Raw genomic sequence first — 13,445 nt, 5'->3', positions numbered from 1 at the left:
TTATAGAATGCGGATTATCAGGCCTGAAGGAGGTGGTGTTATCTCATATCGGTCAAACCTGGTGTATTAGTAAGTCTATTATTACAAGAGCCTATATCCCCCAGCTGCAGTTTGTTTAAAAAAAAAAAAACATAAACATTCTGCTATACTGACCCTTCCTGTATCCAGCGCTGAGCCTCTGCTACTGCACCAGGTGTTTGGTATTGTTTGCAATGCTGCCATCACACTGACATCTTGCCAATGCAAAGAGCAGGAAATACAATATGTGAGAAATCAACCTCACGCTTATTTCTACCCACTCATACATGAAGTGTGGAAGTACAGACCTTATTTAGAAGATTTTGTATAGCTCTCTGCTGGTTCTCTTCACCTGCATCTATTCTGTGCCTGCCAATGGAGCTGATCAATTGAGTCTCTTGTTCCAGAAGAGCACAAAGGGCCGCTTTCCTTTCAGCACCAGTATAGGTTTGATTAATTCGCTCCAACTCTTCTTTTCTCCATACTAAAAAAAAACACAGTTACAAAATTTTCTTCAGCATACAATTATTATTATTATTATTATTATTATTATTAATTGAATCTAAAATTTTAATATGTAAAAATGAAAATCACGGTTTAGAAAATGTAATATAAATATAAACTATTTTTAAATTATTTTTTAAAAGCAACAGCATAATCTTTTTCTTAAACAGAGCTCTATATTGAAAATAAACTAAATAGAAAAAATAAAGTAAATAGAAAAAAAGGGTTTTATTATGCTAAAACCCCCTTAAAGAGGACCTTTCACCAGTTTTTTAAACATGTTAACCTTTTTTTTACGTCTGACGCATTATTACATCATATGTTGGATCTGACTTTGATGTGGGCTCAGAAGCTGAGCCTGCATCTTTCCGGCAAATGATGGCTGTGTTATTCAGCCTCTAGCAGCCATAAGTGGAGCTGAGGTCCGCCCACATCTTTTAACCTCTTGTTCATCATTGCAGTCAATTTGGGACAGTAGCATTAGCAGTGTGCCCATTGGTGTTGCCACAATGCAATTGCAGGGCATCGCTGGGATGCCATGGCAGCCGGGGATCTACTGAAGACCCACATGCCTGACATGATGGTGCTCATTTCAATGTCAGACATAGTAGACCATGATATATACTAAACACTGAAATACTATAGCATTGCTGTATACACTGTGTCCAGAATTATTAGGCAAGTTGTATTTTAGAGGATTATTTTTATTATTGATCAACAACTATGTTCTCAATCAACCCAAAAGACTCATAAATATCAAAGCTTAATGTTTTTGGAAGCTGGAGTGGTTTTTTTTTTAGATTTAGCTATCTTAGGAGGATATCTGTTTGTGCAGGTAACTATTACTGTGCTGAATTATTAGGCAACTTAATAAAAACCAAATATATTCCCATCTCACTTGCTATTTTCACCAGGTAAACCAATATAACTGCACAAAATTTAGAAATAAACATTTCTGACATGCAAAAAGAAAAAAACAAAAATTAGTGACCAATATAGCCACCTTTCTTTATGATGACACAACAGCCTTCCATCCATAGATTCTGTCAGTTGCTTGATCTGTTTACGACCAACATTGCGTGCAGCAGCCACCACAGCCTCCCAGACACTGTTCCGAGAGGTGGACTGTTTTCCCTCCCTGTAGTTCTCACATTTTATGAGGGACCACAGGTTCTCTATCTAGATCAGGTGAACAAGGGGGCCATGTCATTATTTTTTCTTCTTTGAGACCTGTACTGGCCAGCCACGCTGTGGAGTAGTTGGAGGCATGTGATGGAGCATTGTCCTGCATGAAAATCATGTTTTTCTTGCACGATACCGACTTCTTCCTGTACCACTGCTTGAAGAAGTTGTCTTCCAGAAACTGGCAGTAGGTCTGGGAGTTGAGCTTCACTCCATCCTCATCCAAAAAGGTCCCACAAGTTCATCTTTGATGATACCAGCCCATACCAGTGCCCCACTTCCACCTTGCTGGCATCTGAGTCGGAGTGGAGCTCTCTGCCGTTTACTGATCCAGCCTCTGGCCCATCCATCTGGCCCATCAAGAGTCACTCTCATTTCATCAGTCCATAAAACCTTTGAAAAGTCAGTCTTAAGATATTTCTTGGCCCAGTCTTGACGTTTTATCTTATGTTTCTTGTTCAAAGGTGGTCGTTTTTCGGCCTTCCTTACCTTGGCCATGTCCCTGAGTATCGCACACCTTGTGCTTTTTGTTACTCCAGTAACGTTGCAGCTCTGAAACATGGCAAAACTGGTGGCAAATGGCATCTTGGCAGCTTCACGCTTGATTTTCCTCAATTCATGGGCAGTTATTTTGCGCCTTTTTTGCTCAACACGCTTCTTGCGACCCTGTTGGCTATTTGCCATGAAACACTTGATTGTTCGGTGATCACTCTTCAAAAGTTTGGCCATTTCAAGACTGCTGCATCCCTCTGCAAGACATCTCACACTTTTGGACTTTTTAGAGCCCGTCAAATCTCTCTTCTGGCCCATTTTGCCAAAGGAAAGGAAGTTGCCTAAAAATTAAGCACACCTTATATAGGGTTTTGATGTCATTAGACAACACCCCTCCTCATTACAGAGATGCACATCACCTGATTTACTTAATTGATAGTTGGCTCTCAAGCCTGAACAGCTTGGAGTAGGACAACATGTATAAAAAGTATCATGTGATCACACAGTGATATAGTGCAAGCAATCGGTCGATCGCAGGTACAAGTCCCTTAAGGGAACTAACAAATACAGTGAAAAGAAAAGTTTTTAAATATACAGGATAAAAACTCGAATCAACCTTATTTTCCCCCATTCAAAATGAAGACATAAAAAATACATATACTGTATGTGCTATCTACAAAAGTATAATCTATGAAAACATAAAATTAATTAACTCAATCAGTAAAACAATAATGAGAAAAAAAATCAAAACAGAATTTTGATGTTTCAGACGAAGCAACACCGCAAAAAAAATGGAATAAGAAGCGATTAGATCATTAAATGTACCACAGAATTGCATCAATAAAAATCAGCGAAGCCTGCAAAAATAAAGCCCACACACAGTTCCATCTAGTGAAAATGTTATGGGTTTTTAAAAAATGGCAACACAAGCAAAAAATGTAAAACATTTCTGATTTTTTTTCACCCCTTAAATAAATAAAAACTATGCATTTTTTAGTATCACTGCAATCATACTGATCTGAAGAATCAATCTGCCAGGTTATTTTCACTGTATAAGGAAAGCTGTAAAAACAAAACCCCAAAATTGCACTTTTTTGCAATTTTGCCATTTTTTTTCTCATCATCCAGCACATCACAAAATAAAATGAATGGTGTCTTTTAAAAGTACAACTTGTTCTGCAAAAAAACAAGTCCAACAGAGCTGAGTGTAATTACAGCCACTTTCATCTCGCAGCAGTCAGTGTGGGGGGGAATAGGGATACAACAGAGCTGAGTGTAATTACAGCCACTTTCATCTCACAGCAGTCAGTGTGGGGGGGAATAGAGATACAACAGAGCTGAGTGTAATTACAGCCACTTTCATCTCACAGCAGTCAGTGTGGGGGGAATAGGGATACAACAGAGCTGAGTGTAATTACAGCCACTTTCATCTCACAGCAGTCAGTGTGGGGGGGAATAGAGATACAACAGAGATGAGTGTAACTACAAACACTTCCAGATGTCATCTCACAGCAGTCAGTGTGGGGGGAAATAGGGATACAACAGAGATGAGTGTGACTACAAACACTTTCAGATGTCATCTCACAGCAGTCAGTGTGGGGGGGAAGAGATACAATAGAGATGAGTGTAACTACAAACACTTCCAGATGTCATCTCACAGCAGTCAGTGTGGGGGGGAATAGGGATACAACAGAGATGAGTGTGACTACAAACACTTTCAGATGTCATCTCACAGCAGTCAGTGTGGGGGGGAATAGGGATACAACAGAGCTGAGTGTGACTACAAACACTTCCAGATGTCATCTCACAGCAGTCAATGTAGCAGAATGGGGAAACAGCAGAACTTAGTATGATTACAAACACTTCCATCTTTAATCACATGGCAGTCATTATGGAGGGAGTGGGAGTACTGACTATCCTGAAAAGAAAGCTGGAAGTAGCTGTAATCACACTCAGCTCTGCTGTGTCCCACTTCCCTCACACTGACTGCTGAGATGAAAGGTTATTTATAATACACATAGTTCTGCACTATACCACACAGTAACTGCTGAGATCGCGGAGAAGAGCAAGGCTGTTTGTCATTATGTGTCTCACACAGGAGAAAGCCTGCGCTAAGCCTATCTAGGGGTGTTTCTTTTTTTTGCCCTCGTGCTTATAATTGGTTAATGTCATACAAAGGAAAAAGTACACAGCCCCAGTAAAAATGTCACCATTCTTCCTCTGTTTCAGCTTTCCGTTCTTTTTATAGCATATGTATAAGTGTACTTTTTTGTATTTATTGGGTGGTCTTAAAAGACTGCAGAATATTGAAAGTAAAAACAGCAGAATTACGATAATGGTACAAAATGTAATCTCATAGCAGTGCAATGGCATTTTTTAATATGCTTTCCACTAAATTCCAAGGCTGTGTGCACACGGTGCGTTTTTTCCGCCAGAATTGGCCCAAAAACGCCAGCAAAGTCAATGAAAATCCTGCACATAATCAGTATTTTTCCTTTCAGGATTTGCTGTGCATTTAAATTCGCAGCATGTCAATTGTTTGTACGTTTTTGCCTGTGTTTGCACAGGATAGAAACGCATGCAAAAATGCACCAAAAATGCTGTGGATTTTCCGCAGCGTTTTTGCTGCCGAGAGATGCAGAAACTTTGCAGAAATTTCTACAAGCAAATACTCAACAGGCGCACATAGCCTTAGGCTGCCGTCACACTAGCAGTATTTGGTCAGTATTTTACCTCAGTATTTGTAAGCCAAAACCAGGAGTGGAACAACCAGAGGAAAAGTATAACAGAAATATATGCACCACTTCTGCATTTATCACCCACTCCTGGTTTTGGCTTACAAATACTGATGTAAAATACTGACCAAATACTGCTAGTGTGACGGCAGCCTAATACTTTTTGCAATTCAAATAATGCTGACCGTTTCATACTTCTTCATCTGCAACCTGACACAAGATTTCTTTTAAAAAGTAAATGAAAGTTAAGTTCAGACATTCTCAAGTGGCTGGGAATACACATTCAGATTCTGAATCAGTGAACCATGGGATAGCTTGCTGCCACCTGGAGGATGACACTATTATTACATTCTAAATTAAAATTGGCTCCTCCCCAGCAGACTATTCCTCGTCTGCTAACCTCAAGTTCCCTCAGTTTTGTTTAGTGTCACTAGGAGGCAAGGTCTGTCCCAGATTTATCTTACTTGTTAGGTTAGGCATTAACCATTTTTCCTTTTGCCCTGCTCCTCCTCATCTCAGCCCCAGCTCTCACAACCAAGAGCATTGCTTGCACCCCCAGGCTGTTTAATTGCCTCTATGCTGTGATCAAAATCAATATAGGATGTCTTTGTGAGAGCCCGATCGTCGTCATGGCAACCCGAGGTTGATGCTCTGTATATGAAGTCGGCAAACTGCAAACTGACAAGTTAAGGCATACTATGTTTTTATTTATGTTAGGCGCATTAAAGGGGTTGTCTGTCCAAGTTTGTCATGAGTCTGAAGTCATTCTATGTGCCTGCAGACTACTGAATGCTCACAGCGCACACTGCACACTGTCAGGATTCTCTGGTGCGGGCAGTTAGTGTGGGAGGTCACGAAACCACAAGTATGCGATTTGCATACATGTGGTCACATGCCGACTAGACATGTGTGGCCTCAATCAATGAAAATGAATTGAGCGAGGTTGGACACGTCTAGTCGGAATGTGGCCTGAAGTATGAAAATTGCATACTTCTGCTAACATGACTGTCTACTCTTGCCCCCGGCAAGGGAGAAGCCTTAAAGTGTGCAGTGCATGCGCTGTGAGAATGCAGAAGTCTGCAGTCACCTAGACTGTGCCTGGAAAGTATTTCCCAATTACATGTACAGTATTGACTTACTTGGGAAAAGTTGCACAACTAATTGAGGTCCATTTTTTCCTATTAACATTTGTTAAAATTAAAAACTTGGGGCTCGAACAAGATTTTAGTGGTAATAATGTAATTATTCATTCTTCTCCTCCCAATGGTATAAAATTATGTGAGGCACATGTGGTGTCAACATGATCACTGCAGCCCTAGATGAATTCATCATGGGGTGTAGTTTGTAAAATGGGGTCACTTATGGGTGATTCCCTATCAAATTGTTTCATTTCTCTCATTATTACTTTTCAAAATTAAAAATGTTGGTGCCAAAGCAACATTTTAGTGGAAAAATGGTAATTTTCCATTGACTCAATTTTATACAATTCTAGGAAATGCCTGATGCTCAAAAATGCTCGCTACACCCCTAGATTAATTCATAAACAGGCTAGAGTACAACTACAAAAAAATCACTGAGAGTAAACAGAAACATAAATAGTTAACAACCTGCATTGGCTATTTCTGCAAATTCAAAGGACATGAATGAAGAAACGTGTGCAACAGCCACTTGTCATTCTCTCTGTGCCCTCATTCCACCTTGCCTGGCAGAATGAACAATTAACTTTAAAGGGGATGAAAACGGTTTTGAAAACATAGCAGCCATTGTTGATAACCAGTGCCAGCCCTGTCCACTGGTGGTATGTGGTATTGCATCTCAGCCTCTTAGACTATGTGTACACATACCCCATAGTCATCCATACAGTATTATGCTCACCTCTCCTCCTCGATCCCCTGATCTAGTGACATCATCGTGCCCTCTGCGCTGGGAAGTCTCAGCTGATGCTCCCTCTTTCATCATTACTTTTAACTGTAATGGCATCCAGGATGCCAATACAGTTGAATGTGCGATGACAGGTGGGAGTTGGGGGCCCAGCTCCTGCGCTGGCACCGGGCCCACTCAACTCACAGACCCCATAGCAGCTGCATGGCCTGCCCCATTGGCGATACACCACTGGCAAAGAGGATGGCCAAAAAGATAAAAATACTTTTTATCATTACAGACAAGACTTTTCACCTTATATGTTGTACTGAATGACTGAACATATGGGTGTAGTATATACAGAGAGCAAAAACTAATGCAGACAACACTCTCGGCAAGTATCTGGTCCTTCCATACAGCAGGCGGGGGACTAGCTACCAAAGGTAAACAGTATTATGTGATAAAGCGCTTTCCACCTACATTCAAGAGCGTGATAGAGCAACTCAAAGTCTTCCTTGTTCTTTGGGTTCATTCTGCGCTCATATTCTTTCCGGAGTCTTTCCTCCTTCTCTTTTCTTTTTCTTACTTCCTCCTTTTCCTCCCACTCCAACCTTAGCTTCCTCTCTTCTCTCAATTGCTGCACCACTTCTTTAGCATGGAAACGCCGGAAATAAGTCTGTATCGTAATTACCTGAAAAAAAATTGTATATTATACTGCTGAATTCTTATTTCAAGTAACTATAAGCATGTCTTCTTTTTAAAGGCTCAACCTCCTAAGCAGCGCATATACAATGGATGTACAGTATGTGATGTGCTTGGCACATATGCCCCATAAAGGGAACCTTTCATGTGAAAAAAAAGCTAATAACCAGCAGATATGGGGTTAATCATGTTCTGATGACATGTGGCCATTTCCTGGGAGGAAATTGACTTTACTCCTCAGCAGCGGGCTTTCAGCCTGTGCCGGGACGTGGTTACAGCCGCCGCTCACTATGTATTGAATGGTGATTGAATCTCTATGTCTGAAATCTCGAGGCTGCCAGGCTATCAGTGCGGCTGCATGGTCTCAGAAAGCTATTAACCTGAAGATTAACCAAATATCTCCCGCTTAATAGCATTTTTTCCACGTGACAGGTTCCCTCTCATAAGTGGTTGCAAATTCCCTCCATAAGTTGCAGCCAATGATGTCCCCTTAAAAGACCTGATCAAATGGACCTTTTCTGACCAGCTAGAGCAGATATACTCACATATAGTAAATATACTGCATCTGGTGTGAACATTTCCCAAATTTTCACTCCCTAGACATTCCCATGGTGTTATGGAAGACAACTGTACGCATCTAGTCACTTACTGCTTTCAGCCTGCTTGCATGGAATTCGTCAGCAGTGACGTATTTCTTCGGCTCTATTAGTCTGTCAGTAATATTTGCCACATAGCAACTGATTTTTGTCATCTGTGTGGCCATTGTGTTCCTTGATTGTTCCAGTTTGTTCTTTTCAAAAACTGTCTAGAAAAGAAAATGAGATTGTAATATGTAAAAACAGTACAATAGGGGGTGATGAATAAAATAATTTTCAGTGATAGCAGAAAAGGCGTTGGTATCATGTTATAGTAATGGTTAACTCTATCTGCAGCAAGGAAGGGTGGCCCATTGATCTGTACGGAAAACAGAACATAATGGGAAAATGTATTAATATCACTTGTTTAGTGATTGCGGAGGACTACACAGTCTTAAGCTGACCATACACATTAGATAGCTGTTGGCGGAAGTAAAGTACAGCTATTACTCCAACTGTCCCATATGTGACCGAGCATTCGTGTGTTCTCTATGAGAGAGCAACTGTTCAAGCCTTGTCGCCTTTCATAGACTGTCCAGGGACTGTCGGGAGGTCCCAATATACATTAGGTGGTCGTCCGATCCTGACAAAATAGGCAGATTTGGTCAACTGTTATTTTATATGCAAGGTGACCTTTAAGGTGTGTGACCAGAAACATTCCCATGTCCCATTCACATGACAGATTATATCAAAGGAGTTAAGACAACTACATGTCGAATTTTGGACTGCCAATCCTTTTGTTCTTGGTGATATAAGCTGTCGCCAAAGGAGTCTGGCAGCGTCTATATCGTAGAGAATAAAGGAGCTATCAACCAAGAGAGTGCTCCCGTGTATGCAGATTTTGGGAAAGATAGCTAGCGGCTGAACAATCGCCCAAGTCGTTCAGCCATCAGCTATCTGTTGTGTATGGAGATTATGACTGAACAGGACGCTGTGCTCTTTCCTGCAATAAACTGTCCACTACAGGGTGGGCCATTTATAAGGAGACACCTATAGACAATGGGAATGGTTGGTAATATCAACTTCCTGTTTGTGGCACATTAGTATATGGGAGGGGGAAAGCTTTTCAAGATGGGTGATGACCATGGCGGCCATTTTAAAGTTGGCCATTTTGGATCAAACTTTATTTTTTCCAATGAGAAGAGGGTCATGTGACACATCAAACTTACTGAGAATTTCACAAGAGAAACAATCCCGGGTCACTGCAGCAGATTTCAATGCAAGACACCCTACGCAAGAAAACTGTCACCATTCCCATGTTATTTAGGTGTATCCATATATATGATCCACCCAAAAAAGTTTGCCTTATCACTGAACATAATGTTCTGTGTAAACTGAGGGTCCTGTTCAAATTTTAGTTTTGCCCATTCTGCAAATTCAGCATATCATTCTTTTTAAAGTAGACCACTAATCTAAACATTGCCCCATGACGCTAAATGGCAAACATTCTAGAAGGCTACATTAAATTTACTGTCTGTAGCTCAGGACCCTACTTAACATGAGAACAGGGCTGGCAATGAGACGAGTGCTTAGGGAAGCTAACTCAGGGGCACATCTTTTCCCATAAGGGTATGTGCACAAAATGTCTTTTAGACACTGGTGTCAGAGGAATGTGAGAGAAGCGAAACTCACCAACGGCAATTTAAAAAAAAGGCATTTTATTTCAGTTGCAGGGACATTAATGAAATGTGTAACAGATGATTTGAGCGAGTACACCTTTCTTCCTGCTCACACCATTGAGAGTGCCACTTGTCTTGCTTTCCTCTGAAACCCCATGATTTAATACATGTTTTAAGATGAGAACTGCACGATATGAAGATTATAACCCAGATATTTTTTGTTTGACCCCCATCTAGCTTTTGAATTGGGTGTGGCAGTAGTGTCGGCATTTTTTTCTTTTTGGTCTTTAAGGACACTTGTGTATTAGCCCACTTTTTCTAGCATAACAAGCTTAAGGAAAATGCTGGCAGTATGTTTCCTGAACGCGTTTTTAGCATTTTTTGTGTTGTTTCTTTGGACAGTTTTGCTACTGATGGTTTTTTTTCATACAGTAGTGAACAGCTTCTAAGTAGTGATGAGCGAATATACTCGTTACTCGAGATTTCTCGAGCATGCTCGGGGGTCCTCCGAGTATTTTTTAGTGCTCGGAGATTTAGTTTTTCTAGCCGCAGCTGAATGATTTACAGCTACTAGCCAGCATAAGTACATGTGGGGGTTGTCCGGTTGCCAGGGAATCCCCACATGTAATCAAGCTGGCTAACAGATGTAAATCATTCAGCTGCGGCAAGAAAATCTAAATCTCCGAGCACTAAAAAATACTCGGAGAACCCCCGAGCATGCTCGAGAAACCTCGAGTAACGAGTATATTCTCTCATTACTACTTCTAAGCTGAAGCCACCTTAAGAATGATCAGGTCACTTCTTTTAACCATTCCATGTCTTCCTAAGCTTCATGTAATTTAAAGAAGCTTGGATATATGCACAGTAAGTCATTCTTTGTAACATTATTTAAATGCTTTTTCAAACTGGTTTCGGCGTGAACCCGCATGAAAAAGAAACGGTGTGTACATACCCTTAAAGTATAGGTGTCAGACCAGCAGCAGAGGTCTGTGCTATTTTATTTAGTAAAGAAGTATAGTCTGTAGGCAGGGCTGACTGTGAACAAATGAACAAATCTTTAACGTATTCTAATCTATTTTTAACATAAATCTTTAATACTCAGATCATACCTGTGTATCTCTGCAGAACACTACAATGTCTTTTTGTGGTCTCTTTTTAGGTACCGTTTGAGTCCCAGCATGATGAAACACTGCACCAGTCACTTTATGGCGATATCCACCCAAGTAAGGCTTACGGTAGTTAAGCCTTTCAATTTCTACTGCTATATCTTCATAGGATTCATCTCCTACATAGAAATATATACCACATAAACAAACAGATATCAGATACTTCCAAGAAGCATTTCCAAAAAATAAACAGAGAAATAAAAATTATATTTTGTAAAGTTATTATATTTAACATGAAAAAAAGGAAAATATAAAAGAGTCAAACCTGTCTGTACCCTAACGGTAATGACATCTGGCATGCTGTATTCATGCTGAAGTTTCACAGCTTTAATTGGATAGTTTTCAGGATCCATTGACTGCATGTCCAGCTGGATCATTCCATGGGGTCTAATGCCGAGGTCCACGAGAGTCTCACCGTCTTCTACAATTCGCCCTAAAGTGACATCAAACTCCTGAACACTAAGCCTCATGTGCTGTGGAATTATGGACAGCGTGATATTTACATTTATGTGCTAGATATAAAATACTAGTAGAAAGCCCGGCTCAGGCCGGTGATATGGAAACGTGTTACCCATCCGGCTTGGTACCACTCACACTGAAGCACTGTGCAGGGATGTACAGGGTGAATTATGCAATAGCGGCCGGCAGCAGTTTAGTGATGCAAGAGCAGCTGAGCCTAATGTGCCGGTCAGTGTGGTGAGAACCGCTGTCCACTACACTGCTGAGTTATGGTAAAGTGGAGTGGGTTAGGGTGAGACGGCTTCATCCTCCTGCTCCCACGGCTGTACAGTCCGGTACAGCGCTTCCCTGTGGGCACTGACTGTAAGTGTAGCAAGAAGTGCTCTCCGCCACACTGTAGAGTGGGTGGCACAACATCGTTCTCCGTCAACCCCCATCCTCCAGCTTTTCAGTGCAGACCACAGCATCCTCTACAGTATAAATGATTAGGTGTCAAGTCCCTCTCAACTGACCAACACAAATAAATGCCTTAGCGTATCATGTGCTCATCCAATCATATGACTGCTGTATTTCGGTTACAAAACGACACAGGAGATGATATATTAGATTATGCAATGTAGAAGATGGCGTGTACACAGCTGTAGGATGAGGTGTCAGTGGAAGGGAGTGGCAAACTCCTGGATCATCTAGTAGAGACCTTTTCACGAAAGTTTTCATGCAAATTTTAATTAATTATTGTTCAACACAAGTGTAAGTGGCGGACAAAGTGGAGGCATATACAGCTCTGGCAAAAATTAAGAGACCACCTCATCTAAACCCTGTCATGGGCAGTCCAATCTCCAGACCTGAACTCCATTGAAAACCTCTGGAATGTAATCAAGAGGATGATGGATAGTCACAAGCCATCAAACAAAAAACTGCTTACATTTTTGCGCCAGAAGCAGTGTGAAAGACTGGTGGAAAGTATGCCAAGACGCATGAACGCTGTGATTAAAAATCATGGTTATTCCACAAAATATTGATTTCTGAACTCTTCCTGAGTTAAAACATTAGTATTGTTGTTTTAAAAGATTATAAACTTGTTTTCTTTGCATTATTTGAGGTCTGAAAGCACTGGGTTTTTTTCAATTTTGACCATTTTTCTTTGTCAGAAAAAAATACAAAATTTATTGCTTGGAAAATCGGAGACATGTTGTCAGAATTTTATAGACTAAAAGAACAATTTACATTTTACTCAAAAATATACATATAAAGAGAAAAATCAGAAAAGCTGAACATTTTGCAGTGGTCTCTTAATTTTTGCCAGAGCTGTACAATAAAACTCTAACACGTCTCTAACATAGCAGGCGGTGCAGGAGCGCCCTGACAGCCATCTCTATTAAGAAATCTGCCATAAACCAGACGCCCCTTTCTTTTTTTCCTACCTCCTCCTAACAAAAATACAGCAACTGACTGGCAAATATAATCTCTAATCCAAGTGATGTTTTTCCCTCCATAAGTATTGATGAGGGATGAGGGGACCTGTGGAAGTTCGCGTTCTGGTACCCGACCCAAACTTTATTCCACTAACTGTCCGGTACGAACGCCGAACTTTTAAGTTTGGGTTCACTCATCTCTAGTGCTGACTCTACTGTTAGGCTGGTTTCACACTTGCGTTTTGATCTGCAGCGTTTTTTAAAAAAACGCATTTGGTGCAAAAACGCATGTAAACGCGTTTAAACGCTGCGTTTTTTAGACGCATGCATTTTTGCATGCAGAAAAAAAAATGCGGCGTTTTTCCGCGTTTACATGCGTTTTTTCCTGCGTTTGCGTTTTTGAAACGCATGCTGAGAAGTGTGTGACAGCTGCCAATCATCAAAATCAACTAGAAAACCCACTATAAACAGAAATAGCTAGGGTTAGGGTCCCTAGTAACCCTAGGGATCCTAACCCTAACCCTAGGGATCCTAACCCTAACCCTAACCCTAGGGATCCTAACCCTAACCCTAGGGATCCTAACCCTAACCCTAAGGGTTAGGATCCTAACCCTAACCCTAAGGGTTAGGATCCCTAGGGTTAGGGTTAGGGTTAGGA

General features: G+C 40.9%; 1 protein-coding gene across 3 annotated transcripts in view; it reads right to left on the bottom strand.

Moving 5' to 3' along the window:
• IQUB (IQ motif and ubiquitin domain containing) overlaps window positions 1–13,445 on the bottom strand; it is a 137,363-nt gene that overhangs the window by 36,359 nt on the left and 87,559 nt on the right. For all 3 annotated transcript variants that reach the window (XM_077261059.1, XM_077261061.1, XM_077261060.1), the window contains 5 exons: window positions 11,179–11,346; window positions 10,857–11,032; window positions 8,143–8,298; window positions 7,272–7,482; window positions 327–502 (listed from right to left, as the gene is read on the bottom strand). In XM_077261059.1, the coding sequence (XP_077117174.1) occupies window positions 327–502; window positions 7,272–7,482; window positions 8,143–8,298; window positions 10,857–11,032; window positions 11,179–11,346 (887 nt within the window). The remainder of the gene's footprint in view (window positions 1–326; window positions 503–7,271; window positions 7,483–8,142; window positions 8,299–10,856; window positions 11,033–11,178; window positions 11,347–13,445) is intronic.

Source organism: Ranitomeya variabilis, chromosome 5 (assembly GCF_051348905.1).
Source record: "Ranitomeya variabilis isolate aRanVar5 chromosome 5, aRanVar5.hap1, whole genome shotgun sequence".
Lineage (NCBI taxonomy): Eukaryota > Metazoa > Chordata > Amphibia > Anura > Dendrobatidae > Ranitomeya > Ranitomeya variabilis.
The sequence above is the reverse complement of the archived record's forward strand: the minus strand, read 5'-3'. Positions and strand labels throughout refer to the sequence as shown.